Here is a 12,760-nt window from a genome sequence, read left to right as displayed (position 1 = left end):
GCTACAACATCTTTGTTGTGTACAGTTACCATGGTTACAGGTGTCGTTCTCATCTGTCACGAGGTTAGTGGTAAAGGCGCTGTTTACACACACAAACAGTGTCCATGTTACTCTGCTCTGCAGTAACACAACACTCTTATCGCTAAATTCAGTTGTCATTTCAAAACTCTGGCTCATCTAGCATTAGTGTGAGCATTAGTGCTGCTGCCTGTTCTGTCCTCTGCAGAGCAGCTGATCATTCAGAAGCTGGATTCATTCCCTTGTTCATTAAAGTACTGTTCCTTGTCTGAGTTTACATTGAAAGGACAAGCTAAAACGTTGCATTACATAGCGTTATTTTCTTTAGTGAAAATCTAGAGGAATATTTAGATGGTTGACTTCCATCATTAATCCTACAACTTACTCATTCCTTCTAACATGAAAGATAGCTGATTGAAAGTAACATTACATCTACATTCACAACACTTAATAATGTTACATTAACATAACTTTTTATAAACGTCGGCGTGCTGCCTGCATGTTTTCGTAGCCTGTCCCAGCTTTTTGGTTTCCGCTTCTTGTCTTATTTTGAGTGGATTGTAGAATAATTTAGTCCATAAATCTGTTTCTTTCAAGAACTGATAACGTCAGAAAACATTTCTGACATAACGGTACTGAATTGAAGACGTTTCTTACTGATGGTAGTGCAACAGGTCAAACAGCTCACCTCAACAAGAGATATTTTTGGGCGGAGGAGAATACTGTTACTAATCAGGCGTTAGGCTACAGTGAGTGATTCCACAGATGAAAAGCAGATTGTTTGATAAGTCTTTGCATTAAAACAGTAATCAGTTCATTTGTCCATTTTTCAGTGTTTAGTTTTAATTCGTTGGCGAAAAATGTAGTTAATTTGTCATAATTCTTGTTTTCAGTGGTTACTTTTATTTAGTTTTAGTCTTGTTTACGTCATGAAAAATACATTAGGTTGTTGATGAATCCGAAACTGCCGAGCTGGTAGACTAATTTTATTACAGTTGGACAGAGCCAGGCTAGCTGTTTCCTCGTTTCCATCCTTAATGCTAAGCTAACCTGAAACGGCTGCTGGCTCCAGCTACATATTTACCATACATATATATGAGTGAGGTATCCATCTTCTCGTCTTACCCCCGGCAAGAAAGTGAATAATTGTATTTCCCAAAATGTCAAACTATTCCTTTAATTGAGATCCATAAAGGCATTTATTAACATCAATCTTAAGAGGAGATACTGACCGATGATGTGAGACTTCACTCGTGGATCTCAAGCGGACATTCTGACCTCCGGGTCTGTTTTCTCTCAAAGAGGTGGAGCATCATATTGCTGATGTTGAAGGGAGACCTCCACATTGCCTTGAACTACTGCCTGACCTATTATACTTGTGCTCTTTCCTCTTCCCACCTCACTCTTTTTTTCTTTCTCTCCACATCTCCCCCCATTCCTCTTTCCCATGCCCCATTTTTTTTACACCCTTCATATCCGTGATCTCATTTCACTCCCCACTCGACGCCATCCTCGCTCCCCTGTGCTTTCATTTATTCTCGTCATGTATCACTCCCTCGTTGTATCTCTCTGTTTTATATGCCAACCTTTCTCTCTGTCTCCCCATCTCATTAATTCTCTGCACCTCTACGCCTTGCCCACTACTTCTGTTCTATAGTACATAGTGTTTGAGGCTGGACACGAACCCCTCCGTGGCCCCCAGTCAGAGGAGAGCGTTTATCAGGTACAAAGACAAGCATTGCCCCCTTTTCTTTCTCCCTCTTTATACCCTGTGATAGATGATAATAGTAACAGTACTAACAACATGACTTTATAGCACCTTTCTTAAAGAAGCTACAAATTGTTTTTGGAGAAAGGATTTTCTGGGGATTCAAGTAGATCAAACTAAGGTTTCTGTTTGAATGTGGCTGAAGATGAAAAGCCATCCAGGAAAGAGCGAAAATGTGAGACCTATTAATAAGTTTAATTCATGTTAAAGTTATAATCCGTGCGATTTTAGTCCATTACTCCCTGCAATAAATAAAACTAATCGTCCATCAAAAAACGCGAAAAATACCACTTCTTTATCTTTATCAGAGCTAACCACGCTGACAAATCCATTGTGTTTCCCGTGGCTTCTTCACAATAAAAGTCACCCATGTGTCGCCAGTTGAACGCTTTTAATGTGAAGCAGCGGCAGTAGGATGTTCCATTTGCATTAGCAGGAACTAAATACAGCTCTGATACAGTGAAATGAGAGCGTACGGTAAACAGTGAGGCTATCAGTGAGATAAAATGACACTGAATTACATGCATGCGTCGTTTCCTGTGCGTGTGAAGGCAATTTGAATCCAGCGTAGGAATGGCAGACTCCGCCACTACCAATGAAAACTATTATATAAAGAGGTAATTACAGAATGTAAATACTTTTAATGACTATTGTTGAAACATGCCAACCATTTGATTTCATGAAAATCTTTAGGATTATACCTTTTAGATATACTAAAAATTTAAAAAGGCAGCACCTTTAAATTTAAAATGAAGCCTCATGTAGCGTCTAAAACAGCTGCAGACGAGTCAAGGTCAGTTGTTCAGTCCAGATAGTTCTGTATAGCAGGCTCCTTTTATACATCCAACACTTTGACCTTTTGGCTTTAGACCATTTGAAGGACCAGCTAGGACTCCAGGGACCTGTCGTATGGTTTAATCCTACCCCCCCTCCCTCCCTTTCTCTCCTCCTCCTCCTCCTCCTCCTCCTCCTCCTCTTTTTGCCTCTCTGTATCTTGCGTTCCTCTGAAGATGAAAGATGCAGAGAGAGAGATTAATCACTTGCCATGCCATTTGATCTCAGAATGAAACAAGATCAATAGACTTGGGGAAAACGTACGGGAAAGTTAACCAGTAGAGAGAGAGAGAGCGAAAGGGGAGACAGGCAGCGAGGTTAAGAGCAACAGATAGTTTGAATAAATGTGAGAGAAATATACAAAAGGAGGCCAGAGCCGAGGCATTCTCGTATTGTCAGATGAACCAGTTGAGACGTACTGTGGCAGAATAACAATAGGCTTTCTTAACTCTCCCAGAACGAGCACGCACCATCGTCGCGCATTGTTTGCAATCAATATTGATTTAAGTAGAATTGATTCAACAAAACAGCTGTAGAATTTGCATAATCCCGCCGCTCTAAAAGATAAAATTACACCTTAAAAAATTGACTAAATCGAAATTGACGCAGAAAGCTTTTTCTTTCTCAATAGACATGTTTCAGTTCCTTTAAGCTCCTGTTTTTTTTTAATAACCCAGCCTGTTAAAAAGAAAACATAAAAAAAAGGTGTTGCTCTGTTACTTACGTTTGAATCGACCTCCAATCCAATGCAGGTCCCATCCAGTCAGCAGAAGGAAGGGATCTATGATGTCCCAAAACGCCATTTCATGACTGTAGGTGTTTTTTATTTTTTTATCATTTGTTTCTTTACTCCTCTACTTGCAAACCTCTCTTTAAAATCCTCTCGAAGGAAGTGCCTTAAGCCCCCTTTTGACAGCGTCCATTTGTAATCCACTGTATTCAATAGCTTCAGTTATGTATTATACAGCCTGCAGGCTCTAAAACGTCAAGCCTAGAACGACTCAGACTGGGGTCTGCATCCGCTCTCTGTGGCGGTGACGATGAAACAAAGCCACATTGGTCATGCCTACCCTGCTTGAAGAGATAAGACTAATTGATTGGTCAACCAAAGTCAGACATGTCAGCAATTTCACAGGACATTAGAGAGGCAGGCTTCGTATCCAAAAATCCAATCCTGTGCAGAATCTGACGCATGTCGTGACCAAATGGTTGAGACAAAAAATCTGTTTGCCGGTCCCGTCTGACTGGTACGGGCGGACCGACTACATAAATAAAGGGGTGGCTGTTCCGTCTTCCTCGGAGGATGAGGACGAGAGGTTTGTAGGTGGGGTTGCATGCAGTGTAGTCACGGCTACAATCAAGGCCGCCAAACACTCATATAAAAGCTGTACCTTAATGAATAGCAATACATTTTGTTCAGGAAAAAACAACACAAAAAGCATCTTTGACTCCCCCCTCCCCTCCTTTTCATCAAACTGAAAAAAATATTTCATCTCATCCTGGTAGGTTTTATGAGTTCTTCACCACCATGCAGTGACCACGCTATTACATCCCTCAAATCGCTTATAAAAAAAAACATTCATTCAAGCCCTATTTCGCCAAACATTCACCCAGAGACAATTTCCACGCAACTTCTGAAAACAGCCCTGGCAAAAGTGCTTCTCTGCTCTCCGCTGTTTGTGTGCTTGTTGCTCAGCATATCAAGCAGATAAACTGTCCCGGCCGCCCCTCGCTATCTCACCCGAACAGCCCATGCCAGTATAAGTAGCAGCGCTTCCATATCTCTTAAGTGTTACTGCTTGTCTGTTCATTCAGTTGGAGCCTTTTTTTGAGAGCCTTCGAAGCTCCCCTGATGTGTGTCAGTGCCTGCAGGGAGAGACCTCTGTGTACAATGTTTACCTTTTTCCCCCCCAAATTCAGACTCATTCTGTGACCCTCAATGGTTCCAAATTGCCGTGCAAACTGCAATCCGCCATGTCCCCGGCTTATTCACGGAGGACATAAACACCCTGTTAGCGGCAACACTGATTGCTGCGATTCCTCCCTTTTTCTTTCTTTGCTTTAAATATGTGTGTATGTGTTTATTTACAGCATGCAAATCCTGTGTGTTTTTGTGCTTTTTTTTTTTTTACCGTGATTCATTGTCTGCTTGTGCATGGCTCCCTGATACATTTCATGCAACTTAGCCATCACATAGTGTCTTCCATAGCCGCGTCTCCCCCCCCCCTCCTTTTAAGTAGTGCGAGTGGAGGACAGAGGGGACCAGAGCAGGGGTCACGTCCGCCTATAGGGTGAGGTGGCCTCATTGTCTCGGTTGGATGGTTCCAGGAGCTTCTTCCTTTCATACATTTGATGAAATAAACACACTCCTCTGTGTATGTGGAGTAGAATCAGCATGATAAAAGCGGCCCAGGCCTCTCACGGGGGCCCCTCTTGATTGGCAGACATAAGAATATCTAATCAGAGCCTGTTTTATGGGACTGAATAGCCTTTTACCCACTCAATTATAGCGAGCCATGAAAGATTCATTTTAGATCCATTTTCTGATAATGGAACGAGGGGATAGTTGTTTCTTGCCATCCGCAGCACAAACCGCCTTTGTGAATAGATTTCACTCCCCACACACCTACCCACCCATGCAATCACCACCATACCCTATCTGGAGATGAATTTTAAGGTTTCATGACGGTGCAGATCTCGTTGTCGTGATGTATCACTGGACTTTGTCTCTCTCTGTCTCTCTCCCTCACAACCTCGGTTTCGACTCGCAGAACATCAACCACTTTGATCTTTTCGGCGACATGTCCACTCCTCCCTCGGTGAGTAGTACCACACGAAACCAAAACCCAGATTAGCTTTGTGTAATTGGTACAAGTTTATAGCATTTAAATGACGGTATTTTATCTGTAATGTTGGGTCATTTCATTAGCAGAGATCTAAAGTACCTGAATATCCGACAGTGCTGCAGATTGGTGACTTTTAGGTGACTTTGTTGTGACATCTGTCTGTGTGTGTGTGCACGCTTTGCCTCCCAGATGCCCCCATCACCCGCCAACACACTGGACCCGAGCAGGAGCAGCCGCCAGCAGCAACACGCTGAGTTGTACGCCCCCTTCAGCCCCACCTCCGTGCCGTCAGGTAGCTACCCGGACTGAAACACATAAAAGAGAATAACGTGCTGGTGGGGATGTCAGTCTTTGATGTGTAGTTTGTGAAAAGCCTCGCCAAGATTTAATGTTACACGGAGATACTGTAAAGCGATGTTTCCATCCAGCACTGGTGGCTTTGCATATTTTAGCAAAAACCATTGACATTGTGGGTTTCCAAGAGCATTCAAGAGCATCCCAAGATCATTTTAAAAAATAGCAGCCTTCTGAAAAGCAACCTTTTTAATGCAGGAAACATCTTCATCCCGTTCACAATGTGCATGTCCATGATAACACAGATTATGAAGTCAGTGCTTTTTGGCAGCAGAGCCTCAAATCTCAGATGTTGTCCTGGAGCACTCCAGCAAAGGAGCATTTTCAAGACAGTCCTTGCTTATAATTGCATCACCATGCAACAGTAACATCAACTGGACAACAATATGAATGTGTGTCATTGATTACTGAAGTTTAAAAAAAACAAAACAATACACCACATTTCTCAGTTCAGTCTAAAGGCCTTCACACACCGCGGGGGGCGTGGTGAATAAACGAGACGAAAATGCAATGCAGCCTGTAGTACCTAAGTAGCACCTTCACAATAAAAGCCCTAGACATATAATATTTGCAGGCGAGTATTTCGCATTTTCGTCTCTCTCTGAGAAGGATCCGCCACACACACATCTCACGCCTAACCATATCCCGTCACTTTAACCCTAACTATAGCAGGAAGGGGCGTGTTGTGACGTGAGTGTGGCGTGAGGTGCTACGAGCCGGACCTTTCTAGATCTGATCTGCACTGCCTTTGTTGAAAGAAAGGAGTAATACAGTTTGCCGTCTTGGTCCGGACTACAGAGCCTCCGTGTTGTCGTGGTTTCATAAATATAGGCGCAACTCAACTCGTTCCGCACAACGTGATCGGTTGATGCCTTTATTCGCGGTGCGAAAGCTCAGAAAAATCTACCTCATACAGCAAAAAATGACGCTTTTTCGCCGTGTAATATTTGAGTTCTGTGTGAAAGTACTCACGTCAAAAACAACAGTTCAAAAAAATATGTTGATGTGTGAATTAATTGCGCAAAAAAAAAGCCTTAAGACTTTAAAAGCTGTGGAGTGCTGTCCTTAAATACATCTTTCTGTTATTAAGTTCAGCACTGAATCGCTCTCATTTAGTCAAAGATAGCCAGACAGCATTATTAATAGACGAACATGCTGTAATTTTTTAAATCGATGTATTGACCTTGTAATCAAAGAGAGAAAATGTATTCTGTGCTCATAACAATAATAATCTCTCCTTCATTTTTCTACCTTAATACCCTTTAATATTCTTTCTTCCTTCGTCTCTGCTCCAGGTTATATGACCATGGGTCCGGTGCAGGCGGCCCAGTGGGCGCAGCAGCCGTTTCCTGGCCAGGCCCAGACTCTGGCCTTCCCCGTGCAGGGACCCCTCCAGGTGGCTCAGGTCCTCCCCGGCGGTCAGCCAGTCATCTGGAGCCAGGCCAACATTTTCCCGGCCACCCAGCAGCAGTGGGCGGCCATGGCGGCCTACATGCCGGCCCAGACCGTGGGCGTGGGAGGGCACGCCATACCAGCTGCCATGCTCCAAGGCCTGGTACCCATTACCACCATGTGCCCGCAAGGCTGCGACATGTCGGCCCCCTCCTCCGCCATCACCAGCCCCCAGCACACGGCCGACCCCGCCCTGTTTCAGAGGCAGCTGAGCCTGGGGAAGGAAATCCTCGGCGAGGACTCGGACGCGGGCGAGGGCCCCTCTACGTCGGGAGTCGGAGCAGCAGGTGTGGGACCTGGCGTCGCGTCTGCGTCGGTGAGCAGATGTGGGACCCCGGGCCTCATGAGTGTACCGGACACGCTGGTCTGCAGTCAGCTGCTGCTGCCACCTTCAGCTGCCGCGACCCAGGAAGAGGAAGGGAGCTGTAGTGACCTTGACCTCTCTAGGATGACCTTGAGCCCAGTTACATCCACATCACCGTCTACTGAATCTCGTAAGTGTTCTTCATTAATGTCCTCCTACATAATTGCAGCTTATTAAACCATCATCTGTACCACTTAATGCATTTCAAAAAACATGATTAGCCTTTCTATCTGCGTGGCTCTATGGATGCTAATGACACAGACTGGACTCAACATCTATTAGATCCATCGCCATGAAATTTTCTACAGGCGTTCATTGTTCCCAGATGATGTATCCTACTGACTTTGGTGACCCCCTGACTTTTCCTCTAGCGCCACCATGAGGTTCACATTTCAATTCATGAAATTTAACATTTTGGTTGCCCAAAAAAGTCTTATTCAGCGTTTAGTTGTACTTAACTCCACCCTCTCGTGTTACATCTGGACCTCCTCTCCACCGTGGAGACCTGGACGGAGGACACACAAACACACTAGAGACAAAGCTCAAGCACACCATTCACATAGATAAGAGAAAGGAAACGAGTACACAAAGGCAGAGAGAGACAAGAGGAGAGGATGAATCTCCTGGAGGATGAAGATCCAGATTTAAACATCTGGAATGAGGCATCGACAGCCACAGCTTGGACGTTCATGTGCTTGTGGAACAACAAACAAACTAGGCTTCATAGATTAATTGAGACTGATGAATTATAACATGTATGAGGCCTGAAGTAATCAAAGAATAAGCAACATACTGAAAGTTAAGGCAAAAAGATGAGTTTTAAGTTTGGATTTAAAAGCCACAATCGTGCGACTGTCTGTGTCTGAGGGAGGCATGATGGGAAAAGGCCCTGCAGCCTGCTGACTTTTTAACTCTGGGGACAGACAGGCGTCTTGTATTCAGAGAGCGGAGAGCGTGGGATGGAACATAAGGTTTAAGGAGAGCAGACAGGTATGAAGGTGCGTGCACATTTATAAAGTTGTGCTTTATTTGATAGTGTACAGAATGTCAGGTATAAAAGAAAAGAAAGCCGAGGGGATGACATGCAGTAAAGGTCATGAATCCGCTGCTTCTCAGTATGTTATTGCACGCTACCAGCTTGATGCTAACATGTATTCAAAGAGCAGATTAGCATTAATCAGTAAACACTCCACATTTTTGGAAAGTGGTACAAAACAAAGTTGAAATCCTACTTACTGTATTTACTAGGGCTGTCAATCAATTAAAATATTTAATTGCGATTAATCGCATGATTGTCCGTAGTTAATCACAACTAATCACATGATTGTCCGTAGTTAATCATGATTCATTTGCAAATTAATCGCACATTTTTTATCTGTTCAAAATGTACCTTAAAGGGAGATTTGTCAAGTATTTAATACTCTTATCAACATGGGAGTGGACAAATATGCTTGCTTCATGCAAATGTATGTAAATATTGATTATTGGAAATCAATTAACAACACAAAACAATGACAGATATTGTCCAGAAACCCTCACAGGTACTGCATTTAGCATAAACAATATGCTCAAATCATAACATGGCAAACTGCAGCCCAACAGGCAACAACAGCTGTCAGTGTGTCAGTGTGCTGACTTGACTATGACTTGCCCCAAAACTGCATGTGATTATCATAAAGTGGGCATGTTTTTAAAGGGGAGACTCGTGGGTACCCAGAGAACCCATTTACATTCACATATCTTGAGGTCAGAGGTCAAGGGACCCCTTTGAAATTGGCCATGACCATTTTTCCTAGCCAAAATTTAGCACAAGTTTGGAACGTTATTCAATCTCCTTCTCGACAAGCTAGTATGACATGGTTGGTACCAATGGATTCCTTAGGTTTTTCTAGTTTCATATGATACCAGTATCTTCACTCTAGCTTTAAAACTGAGCCCGCTACAACCTCCGAAAGAACGATCGCGTTAATGCGTTAAAGAAATTAGTGGCGTTAAAATAAATTTGCGTTAACGTGTTATTATCGCGTTAACTTTTACAGCCCTTGTATTTACTGAACCTTTCTTATATTCCCCTCTCCGCAGCATCCACTCCAGCCCCTCAGCAGAGCTCGTCTTCAGACTGCCCCCCTTCCCAGGCCAGCGACCCCCCCACAGATCACTCCCCCGTAGACCCAGAGGGCGCCTGCAGCAACGCCAAGGAGGAACAATCGGTGAGCTCCGTCCCCCCCCTCCGGGTCACAGCCCAGTCAATAAGACTCATGCATTTGATTTAACAACTGACTGACACGATGCTGTAATCTGTTATTGTCATATGGATGATCTGTTCTCAAGTACATCGCATGTAATCACACACGGGAGAATGTCACGTGAGTAATATGGCCAAATAGGATTGATTTTACCCTCCTTTTTTTTTCAGGAAATGCCAAGTCAATTAAACATGAAAGGTTATGTGTCTTGATTAGATCATATATAATAAGGTAAAATGGTGTTTCAAGGTAATTATAGTCATTATCCTAAACGTTTGGTTGATGTTTTTCTGGGAAATGTGGGAGGAAACAGATGCACATTTTGCAGGTCTTCAAATGCTGGAGGATAGTCGATTTTGCCGAAGCATGTCACCTGCAAAATATAAATTTTACAGCTTACTCTCTCTTTCTCTCTCTCTTTCTCTTTCTCTCTCTTTCTCTCAGGGCTCTGTTGTCGCGAGGTCGATCTCTCCGGAGCCCAGCGGAGATCCTGATCCTCCGCAGGATCGGACCTGTCCACAAGAAGACAGCTAGAGAACAACAAACAGAGTGGGTATTTCACGGTCCCCTCCTCTTCTCATTTGCCTGTGTAATCTATCAACTACCTTCACATTGCGGCATTTCGTGTATTTTCTCCCTTTCTCTTTTCATCTCCCCCCCTCTCTCCCTCTCTCATTTTTTCATAACTCTTTATTAGCTTTTCATTTGTCTCGTTTCCCCTTGCCCATGAGTGGTTTTGTGCCACTTGGAAAAAAGCCTTGGTTTTAGTTCAATGTTTTCTCTCATCATTATGCCTCTCTGCATCACCCAAACATAAGAAAGGCACAACGTTGCCACCTGGCGGCCGGATCTGTCGCCGCACAAATCATGATTTGGTCGACTGGTTTGTCTTTTTTTTAGGGGATGGAAGCTCTCAAAGGCCAAGACCGAAGCTCACGAGAAAGAGAAGAAGCAAGGGATGAGTGACTGTGAGCAGCAGCGTCCCTCACAGCTGGATTACACAGACTTGTTCTGTTTTTTACAACCTTTAAAGGATATTTTGGCAGTCCTGTAATAAGCTGGCTAACCCAGGATCTGCTTTCCTCCAGAGGCCGCATAACTCTACTGTACTGTACTCCTCAGCATGACAACCAGACTTTGGCTTTAACGTCCAATCAAATAAACCTTTCAACCAGGAAGTGACCTTTTGATATTTGAGGGGAAACCTACAGCAGCAGGCGATCGCGCCCTTCCTCCTGTAACGGATTAATGAGGATACGTTAAACGGGCCATGGTGACAACTGACGATGCAAATTATTTTTCGGGAGCCTTTCAAGAGGAGCAGTGTTCCTACTGCACGCGGTTGACCTTCAGGGTTTGTCAGCCGCCACCAGCAGAGACTGCACACAGCAGATGGATTTGCCAAATGTTCTCATAGTGTTGCTCCACCGATTCGTCCATTTGCATGAACAGACTCGATGTGGATTCAGCGGACTCAGCTGTGAGCAAAAACAGCTTCCTTCTAGACCTGAAACGAATACAAAAAAAAAAAAATATGATTTCTTATTTTATAAGCTGTGAATTCTTAGTTGATGACGCCGAGTCATTAGAGGTATCGAAATGACTTTGAGGCATCAAATCGAAAAATTTGCCAAACATCTATTTTGTAAATAAGAATCCCCCCCCGTCCCCCGTCCGCCCCCCATACCTGAGCCTCTGTGCCATACGATAGCTCTCTGCCTCTTGGATGCCAACTACCTGTGTTTCTCTCAAGCAATGCCCTACCAGCACCTCCATCTTTTGACGTCTGGATGTTTGTTTCGCTTTTCGCAGCCGTTTAATTTCTCATTTCTGAAACATGTCTTTGTTTCCGTTCGGTTGGTGAGATATGAACTGTGAATCTGTGTTACATGGTCATTCAAAATAAAGCCTGCTGTTACCTGTCTCACTCATTTTAAGCTTGAAAGCAAAGGAAAAGGGTTGACAAACATAAAGATCGTGACAAAAATCCTCCTTAAAGGTTTTTCTTTAGTAAATAGGAGGCATCTGTTTGTTTTTAGATATTCTACATCTCCAGCTGAGGTCGCATTGTTTACAATTTGCCTCTTTGAATCATATCTCTGTTTGCTTTCTTGAATAAATAAACCCATACTGGCTTAATAACCGCGAGCTCGGAGACAGTAGAGTGCATTTCTACGCCTTATCAGGTTGATTTCTGTTGTCCAGTCACTGTTCTTCTTGTCGGGTCATTTGTATACAGTAAACAGGTCATTGTTGTAACAAAAGCACTTGGGCGTATTGTAGGTCTGCTCCACCCAATCCAAACGGTCAAAAAGAAAGGCGACTTTATATATAATATGAACAATAGAGATATCACTATTAACTGCTTAGACTTACAATAACAAAAGGTAACTGTACCCCCCTGCTCGTGTAAGAAAAATGAGAAATAGTCCAAAATATTTTGTAAATTTTATTTATGGAATTAAGAGTTGTCATGAAAAAGAGAAAAAAAGGACTTTTGTACGTCTATGACTTCCCCCCCATACACTGTACCCATGCCACTGTTCAGTCACAAATAAAATATCATGTGATTCCCACGTTTCTGCTCCCTTTTCTTTTCTTTCTGTAACCTGATGCTGTCTTTCTCAAAGGCCACAGAAGCAGCCAACAGAGGCTGCTCTCCTCTCACAAATACTGCACTAATCCTCCACGCAGGTCAAGCATTGTCATGTGAATGTGATATATTAGTATAATTATCACTTGTTCTTTTTTGTGCTGATTGTGTTACTTCATCACATGAAGAGTAGCACACTGACATTCAAAATCATACTTGTAAAATGAGAAAGTTTGTGACCCGGCAGCCATGTTGAGATCAGTTGAGGAAATACCAAGCACCAAG

At 43.4% G+C, this 12,760-nt stretch overlaps 1 protein-coding gene across 14 annotated transcripts in view; it reads left to right on the top strand.

Annotated features, from left to right (window-relative positions):
• dab1b (DAB adaptor protein 1b) overlaps window positions 1-12,458 on the top strand; it is a 103,563-nt gene extending 91,105 nt beyond the window's left edge. For 11 of the 14 annotated variants that reach the window (XM_074650550.1, XM_074650548.1, XM_074650546.1 and 8 more), the window contains 8 exons: window positions 1,676-1,741; window positions 3,373-3,432; window positions 5,392-5,439; window positions 5,656-5,758; window positions 7,116-7,766; window positions 9,719-9,846; window positions 10,327-10,431; window positions 10,783-12,458. In XM_074650550.1, coding sequence (XP_074506651.1) covers window positions 1,676-1,741; window positions 3,373-3,432; window positions 5,392-5,439; window positions 5,656-5,758; window positions 7,116-7,766; window positions 9,719-9,846; window positions 10,327-10,416 — 1,146 coding nt within the window. In that variant the 3' untranslated portion in view covers window positions 10,417-10,431; window positions 10,783-12,458. The remainder of the gene's footprint in view (window positions 1-1,675; window positions 1,742-3,372; window positions 3,433-5,391; window positions 5,440-5,655; window positions 5,759-7,115; window positions 7,767-9,718; window positions 9,847-10,326; window positions 10,432-10,782) is intronic. The other 3 variants (XM_074650554.1, XM_074650555.1, XM_074650553.1) reach the window with 2 other exon arrangements.
• Window positions 12,459-12,760: the final 302 nt, after the last annotated feature.

Source organism: Sebastes fasciatus, chromosome 11 (genome assembly GCF_043250625.1).
Source record: "Sebastes fasciatus isolate fSebFas1 chromosome 11, fSebFas1.pri, whole genome shotgun sequence".
NCBI classification, from domain to species: domain Eukaryota; kingdom Metazoa; phylum Chordata; class Actinopteri; order Perciformes; family Sebastidae; genus Sebastes; species Sebastes fasciatus.
Note: the sequence above shows the minus strand (reverse complement) of the source record. Positions and strands in the feature narration are given on the sequence as shown.